At 40.0% G+C, this 7697-nt stretch overlaps 1 protein-coding gene across 1 annotated transcript; it reads right to left on the reverse strand.

Annotated features, from left to right (window-relative positions):
• Positions 1-2232: 2232 nt before the first annotated feature.
• Positions 2233-6520, reverse strand: LOC122648139 (protein GIGANTEA-like). The gene is made up of 6 exons (XM_043841391.1): positions 6284-6520; positions 4564-6117; positions 3683-3751; positions 3341-3559; positions 2872-2964; positions 2233-2762 (listed from the first exon to the last, which is right to left on the reverse strand). The coding sequence occupies exons 1-6, from the start codon at positions 6497-6499 to the stop codon at positions 2445-2447; spliced, it is 2469 nt and encodes an 822-aa protein (XP_043697326.1). The 5' UTR covers positions 6500-6520; the 3' UTR covers positions 2233-2444.
• Between the last annotated feature and the right edge of the window lie 1177 nt (positions 6521-7697).

The following is a 7697-nucleotide window of genomic DNA, read 5'->3' on the forward strand; positions in this document are numbered from 1 at the left end:
TTTACCATAGGTTCATGATGTCACAGGAGTCCAATCACCAAGGAAAGAGGAAAAGGAGATTGCTGAATGTTTATGACAACCCTAATCTCCTCAAACTGTTGCAGAACTCATTAATCCTTTTTGTCTGGGTAGACAACAAATTAATCCAGAAACAAAGGCTTGGAACTCACAAATGGATTCATCGCCGAAGCAATCTTGTCAATACCAATACCTTTACCTCCACCTGAAGAGTGTTATGTTTGGCCACTCATGGCTAAAGGTATCTTCACATCTTCACATCTTCACAGTCCCTTCGACTTATCGGTTGACTCATAGTGCTCATGAAGAGACAACTAATTCCATACGGTTTGAAGTCTGGCATCTCCCCACAACCCAAAAGATAGATCTTTCAATATTTGGAAACTATTGCTCGATATGGGGTTTTATCTATTCCAGTTGTTTTTTTGATAAGAGTTATCTATTCCAGTTACTTGTCCTTTATGCAGCTATTCCTTCCTACATCTTTGCATCCCAAGGGCTGGTACAAAGCCCTTTCGTTACTGTGGTATGGTTCCTTTGGTGCAATTACCTTTAACTCAATTTTAGAAATGAGCATTGCACGCCTCAATTAGTCGTTCACCTCCGTTTTAATTTTCAGAAATGAGCATTGCTGCATGGTCTCCCCCTCCTCTACATTTCATTAAGGTTAACACTGATGGATTATGTCTTGGATGTCTATGCCCTGCTGGTATTGGAGGTATCTTTTGTGATCAGGCTGGTCAGGTCATCATCTTCTATGGCTTTTCTGAATATGTTGTTATATCTTTTGCGCTGGTTGCGGAGGGAGGCCCTGGCGATTCGCAGGGCGTTGTGCTCACCAATCCAGGTCAGTAGTCTTCAATTTCTCTGGATTGAAAGTGATAATCTCAACCTAGTAAACATTTTGAATCAAGCCAATCAAGAAGTTCTTATGGTGAATCACCAATATTGTCAATGACTGTCGCATGCTGGCCTCTCAACTGCATTTTGTGATATTTTTTTCTCATGCCTATAGTGTAGACAGGTTAATTCAGTCGCTGATACTCTAGAGTCTGGCCAATCTTAGCACGAGCACCTTCTGTTACTTTGGGAGAATCATCAACCCCGCTCCTTTCTCTCCCACTTGTTAGTAGCCGACTGTACTGGGGTCGGCTTTCCCCGTTTTGCAAACAGGCTCTCAAGCCCTGGTTTCTTAATCAAGGAAATAATAATTAGGGAGAAAAATCGATACCTTGTCACATGCGGCGCAACCCCTGCATCCAGACATAGGGCCGCGTAAAATGACTGCCGCACCCCATAGACAGGCGAAAATCTCTAGAGATACAATGGTCATTTCACAGAGTCCTATGTCCGGCATACAAAAGTAATCTAACTTCTTGGCTGCTGCATAGGTAGTCAACAATTTGGAAAGATTACAAAGATCAGTTCCCCAACTGAGTTGTTCAATTGAGTAAAGATGGTTAAGAAAGATCCATTATTCCTCGATTTAAAGGTAAAAGAGGCCTATTGGACAGCTCACCCAAGGAAGCTTCACTATGAGATCAACCTAGTTGTGTCATCCTTCTTGGTTTTCATTGCTTACAACCGTTAACTCCTCAAAAACTTGACCTGTAAATGGAATTCTTAAGCTTTATTCTCATCCATGTGACCCATTCATTTTATGCTGAACTCAGGTAGATAATAGGGCTGAAAGGCTTCCTTGCTTTCTCTTTCCATGGTACATTCCAGAGGGATGCACGTGTGGTATTTGTGTCTCCGTCTCCAACATTGGAGTCTCCATTATGGGTTCTCTTCTACTGCTACTACTGTATGCGTGCTTCTGTAAGCTTCATTCTTACTCATAATATTTAAATAAAAAATCTTCAAATTTGGCTACGGCATGGAGAACTATGTTGCTGGTGCAGAATTAAATGCCGTATTCTTGCTGCTTTAAAGAAGATTTGCATAATGAGATCAATCTGAGAAGGGGATACGAAAGCAGAAACTTCCTTTACCTACTGTAATTGATGCTCCAAGCAAAAACTACTGCAAACAGTGAGGATGGAGCCTAAGGGCAAGGATACCGGACGAGTTACATCCCATCCACTGTTGCAAGTGTCATGTGCCTTAATTGGCACTCCTGATCAGTATTCCCCCTCTCCAGACAAGGGAGTGAGGTCAAGTCTGGGAAACAACTACACACAATATATCTTACAGCACCATCTTCCCCATTGATGTATATAAATCATCCTTCCATGAGAGGGATTAAATGGATGGTTATGTCACTCTGGCTTCTGTCCATAACAACTGTTGACTGGTTAAATTGCAGTTCAATGATAACTCTATTATTGAAATTAAATTGGCAGTCAGATGCTAATGGATTAGAACTGAATACATTTGACAAGACCTGATCCTGTGTAATAACTTTGGCAAGGGCTGATCCTTGATCACCTTGGGTTAATCTCAAAGGGTAATAGTGCACAGCCCAACTCCTTGGCAGCGGCATCAAGAAATGTAATTGCCATTCCAGATGCTATCCGACTACGAGCCTCCCACGTTAAACATTTTTCAATGCCGGCATGCCAGTTAGTAATGCCTGAACTCAAGTACCGGTAGTGGGGATCTTGTATATCATGTATGTCTTCTTGTCTAGAATTGGAGTCAATTGAAGAGATAAGCAATACATCGCGCAGGACTGATATGCTAAGAGCACGGACATGAGCACTTGGATGAGAAAGGCAGCGGACAGTAGCTGGTAAGCGGCACTGCATGCATTCGAATTAATTAAATCACATTGAAAAACTTTAACTAACCTTAAAATGGAACCCAAATGGAATGTGAGAGGAAAGAGAGGGCAGCGAGAGTGAAGGTAACCTTCAACAGATTTGAAAGGCCATCTGCAACTGATAACCCAGATTCTCCCCATTTGTGCACAAGCTTAATTGCTCTAGCTGTTGCTTCCAGGAGCTGCTCATTTTCGCATGGATAGAAGAAACACAATGTCAGAAGTAACAATTGTAAACATGTCTTTAGTAAAGTATTTAACCACAGAGATCCAGAATCTAAACTAGTCTAGAAAGCTGATCTTTAATATTATCATTAACCATCAAGCAAAATGAAATAGACATATTTCTAGGAGATACAGAGTTGAGAAGAGTAAAAAAAAACGACTTGAGCACAAAGAGAAGGCAGGTCGGGATATTTTCTTTACAAGATGAGGACAGATGCAAAAATTCATTTGATTTGGAGATTTACCACATAACTAGCAAGCTACAAGAACGATTTTTTGAACCATATATTTGTAAAAAAGCAAAATATAAATTTGATTTTCTGTCATTATTACCTCTAGCTGTGGTAAAGTGCATGCTTCCCCATCAACGAGCATTCCATCAGTGGCACGTAAAAGAAGATCTGAAGCGCTTGCCAGAATTACTAACGATTCTGGATTATCATGATTTCTCATAAGCTCCACAATTAATTTTATTATTCTCTGATTAATTCTCCACATCTTTTGACCTTGCTCATCATCCCTGGCAATCCAAGGCTGCAATTCCCTCTCCGCCTGACATGGACACAGCCACCAAAGTGAATAAACAGATGCAGTGGTATAAACAATGGGGAGGGGGAAGCAAAAACTACAGAACGAAAAGTACATGAGAATTTAGAAGTCTAACAGAATATAAACCTGGAGAACAATTGCAGTTGATGCTTTTGTCGGTGATGCTGAAACAACATTGCATAATGCATCGACTACCTGCACATGGTGCAAAAGTTGATTAGTCGAAGAAAAGGACCAAAAAAATAAAAAGAAAAAAGAACGATATTAAAGAACGAAGAAAAGCACTCAACTTAGGATCTATCGTGGTCTATTCCCCTTTATTTATAATCTGAATAATTTACAAGCATAGCATAGTCTGAATAGGAAACATAGACATAGTCTGAATAGAAATTTAAATTAAGATAGGAAATCAACCAACTCCAAACTCCTACAAAGACTTAAATTAGGATCTATCATGGTCTCTCTCTCTCTCTCTCTCTCTCTCTCTCTCTGTGTCTGTTATATTTAAGGGAGAAGTTCTTCTTCCATTTGATTCCTGGAAGATCTGTGCTTGAATGATAATGCTCTTCTCTCCCCTCTCCAAATGATCTAGTTCCACAGCAGACATTGAAAGATTAAGTAGATATGGAATATGGTCAGTTTTGCAGTAATGTGTTAGTAGCTTTTTATTTTTATTTTTTTGAATAGGGTATTAAGATTGGTGGTTTGTGGTATCTTTTTTTTAAGAGGATCATCATAATTCAGTTTTTTCTTGTTCCCATAACAAGTATTTTTGCTTTGAAATCAAATCATTTGATCTATGATTCGTTGGAACAAAAGAAGAAAGAGGACCCGGTTAGGTATTGACCAGACCAGGCCAAAGGAATAATAAAAAAAGACCTGAAATCAAAGAGGTATTCTTTACTCTTTTCTTTTTTCTATTGAAGATATGGTTCAAGTGAAAACAAACAAGCTTCTAAGTACTTCTACAAAGAATTCATAACAAAAGAGGGTTGAAAGAAAAGCACCTGTCTCCACCCCTGTTGGGCAGAAGTGCTCTCAGCACTCAGCTGTGTTTCTGGTGATGCAATCAACTTGTGCCACAGAAGTGAAACAACAGAGAAACATAACTCTTGTTTCTCTGTAAGTACAGTTCGTAGAAGAACTTGTGCACGGCAATTAAATCCTATGTGTCTGTCCATTGTCAGGAAATTTGCTAACTCTGAAGCATCCATTGATAAACCTGCAATAGATTTCCCCAAGGTATTTTCTATAACATCATTTGAGAGCGATGCTTTCTCACATTTAAGGAAACTTTTGGAATATGGAGAGTCATTATCACCACCACGCCGTACAGTTGAGGAATGCTCTGGTTCTATGCAGTTAGTGTTTGAACAATTTCCTTGATTCTTGGCAGACAAACATACTGGGGCTTCTTTCCGTACTGGTGCAAGGACCAAGTGTGCTTCTAGAGGTTCTGCATTATGAACAATGGAAGCAACAGTTTTACCATGGATGTCAATGAGGCTATAGAGAGAAGAGGCCCTAGTGCATATTTCCTTATCCCACTTGCATCGCATCAAAATGGATAGAGCATGCATGCAGGCCTTTGACCGTCTAAACAGTTCTGAAACATGAGCGGCAACCATTGCTGCAGCTACTATCTCGTTGGAACTGTAACTCCATGAGGTGCCAACAGAAGATGGCTTCAACGAAAAAAGTGCCTCCAAAATTCCTAATATCCTACGTGTATGGTGAATTGCAGCCGCAATACCATTTCGAAAATTATTTGATGATCCATTTATTTTCATAGGTTTGGATGCAGTTAGTTCGTCCTTACAATCTGAACCTTTACCACCCTTTGAAATCAATGGCAACAACTGAAGTTCACAGGCCAAAGCACAAACAGCAGCCAGAACGTAAGAATCAAAAGCTGCAACAGGCCCCTGCTTTTTTACTTTTCTATTTCTCATGTCCCTTTGCTTCTCATTTAATACCTGCCAGTCTTCAGTGACTTCATTGGGAGGATAAGTTTCACTTCCTCTGGGTTTCTTGCTCCCATTGGGCTGGGCTTCGTAACTGACACAGACAGTTATCACAACAAACAACAGGCGTGATGCAAGATCAATAGAGGCACATGATTCTACGAACAGTGAATGGACCATTGTACGGAGCTCAGCCACTGCAAGGTTCTTGGAGGTGGACCCAACCTCAAAAATATATCTTGACTTTCTTGTCTGTTCTCTTGAGGATTGAGGTGGAAATGTTCGCCGAAGAATCTCTTCAACAGTAGCAACAAATATTCTCATGAGACATGCTTCAGATGGACTTCCTCGAGGAAGATACTCTAAAACCTTAAGGAGTGGTAGGTACAGGCTCCATGACAAAACAGGAGGCTGTAGTGGTGTTGCTACTATGATTTCAGGAAGATCAACAGCTGATGAACTTAAGGGAATCAGGCCATAAGCAGCTTCCCAGATTATACAAATTCTCCATTCAACTTCCGGACCATGGGAACAAAACATTGATGCAATCCCTTGGGCTGTGGCCTCAATAGTTGCTTCAGCAACAGGCACTTCTATCTGGTCATATGTCACATTTTCAAATGGTCATTAGTTAAAGAAATGTAAACTTACTAAACCACAAAAGTAAATAATGTGACAAGAAACACAGTTCAAGTAATTATAAATTCAGTAAAGGGCATCAACCTGACGAAAGAGTAGATGCTGATCAAAAAAATCTTGTTACCTGCTTTTTATGCAACGAAATATAACCACCCAGAGGTTCATGTTGAACTTCAACACCTTCAGCTTGTCTTAGAGGAGGAAAAAGCAGTGCAGGCTGTGAAAGTATTCGAAAAAGTAAAGCTGCTGCTGCATCTGCAGCAATACCTGCTCTCATAGACATTGCAGTTCCAATTGCTCGCAAGAAATGCAAATGCATCCAGTTCCTTGGAAGCTGCATTGAGAAAACAACAGGTTACAGATTGATAGGAATGTAATCTCCTGATTGGTTTAAGTTCAAATCAACGAGAGTATCACTTTTTTTGACAACAGGTTACAGGTACATATGCCCCTCGACCCTGCAGTAGTGGGAGCCTCGTGCACTGGGACGCTCTTTTTTCAACAAGAGTTTCACTTTCATCTCCGAAAGAGGTGAAAACACTATGTCATTCTATCAAACCACTTTTATTCCCCTACACGAATGCTCTTTCAACATTCCACTCCACAAACAATGAATTTTCAGGGTTGATGTTCTATACCAACAGATAAAATGACACTAACTCCCCAGTTTGTTTCCATTAGGATAAACTTGTCTTGGTGGGTCCAAATATCTGCCACATGGCAACTTAATTTGCTCCCAAAATTTGTGAGCATGTCCATGTACAGTTATACGGATTTCGAGCTTTTGTGGGAAAACAAGCTTAGGAAAATTGTTAAATGTCAGTTACTCAGTTATGGCCAGTTCAATTTAATAGATGAAAATACAAGAGGAATAGTTAATACATGGTGGGCTCTATAATTAACATCACCCAAAATTTGTCACATGATCAATCTGAAGGAATGACCTACTTATCCATTAGTTGCATTGGAGAGATCAACAATCCCAGTGCCCAGTGGCCTAAATTAGTGACTCTGCACTCACAGGGTCATGTAAATAACTCTTTCCTATTTCACTTTTCCTTCTAGATCATTTCCCTCATCTGCCTCGAGAGAACCCTAACCCCTTTGGCTCCAATTTGGCCATATCCCATGGTAAAGACTTACCATACTCTTTGTATATAGGTGGACAATAACTTGAGGTTAAGAAAAGATGGGTGCACAAGGCTCCCGCTTTTAGCAGGGTCTGGGAGGGTCAAATGTAAGCAGCCTTACCCCTGTTTCCAGAGAGGCTGTTTCCAGAACTTGTACCCGTGACCAAGCGTTAAGCAAGTGAGCACTTGACCAACGTGCCAAGCACGGGCAAAGGCTTATACTAGCCCATTATTACTAAAAATGATAATAATAATATATTAATATTATCTCATATATGGTGTCTATTTCTTGTTCATATTATCAGATTTTTAACTCATATTAATGTCACACAAAGTAAAATAAAAATACATTAAATTTAAAACCAAGAATTTCACAAAAGATTCCAAAGAGTTTGGAGTTAAATTTTG

This window comes from Telopea speciosissima, unplaced genomic scaffold (genome assembly GCF_018873765.1).
Source record: "Telopea speciosissima isolate NSW1024214 ecotype Mountain lineage unplaced genomic scaffold, Tspe_v1 Tspe_v1.0504, whole genome shotgun sequence".
In the NCBI taxonomy this organism is placed as follows: domain Eukaryota; kingdom Viridiplantae; phylum Streptophyta; class Magnoliopsida; order Proteales; family Proteaceae; genus Telopea; species Telopea speciosissima.

Coding starts and splice junctions, on each gene's coding strand:
- LOC122648139 (XM_043841391.1), bottom strand. CDS start 6,499: ATGCAGCTTCCAAGGAACTGGATGCATTTGCATTTCTTGCGAGCAATT. Junction 2,965..3,340: donor GCACTTTACCACAGCTAGAG/GTAATAATGACA, acceptor GAAAATGAGCAG/CTCCTGGAAGCAACAGCTAG. Junction 2,763..2,871: donor GCCTTTCAAATCTGTTGAAG/GTTACCTTCACT, acceptor GAATGCATGCAG/TGCCGCTTACCAGCTACTGT.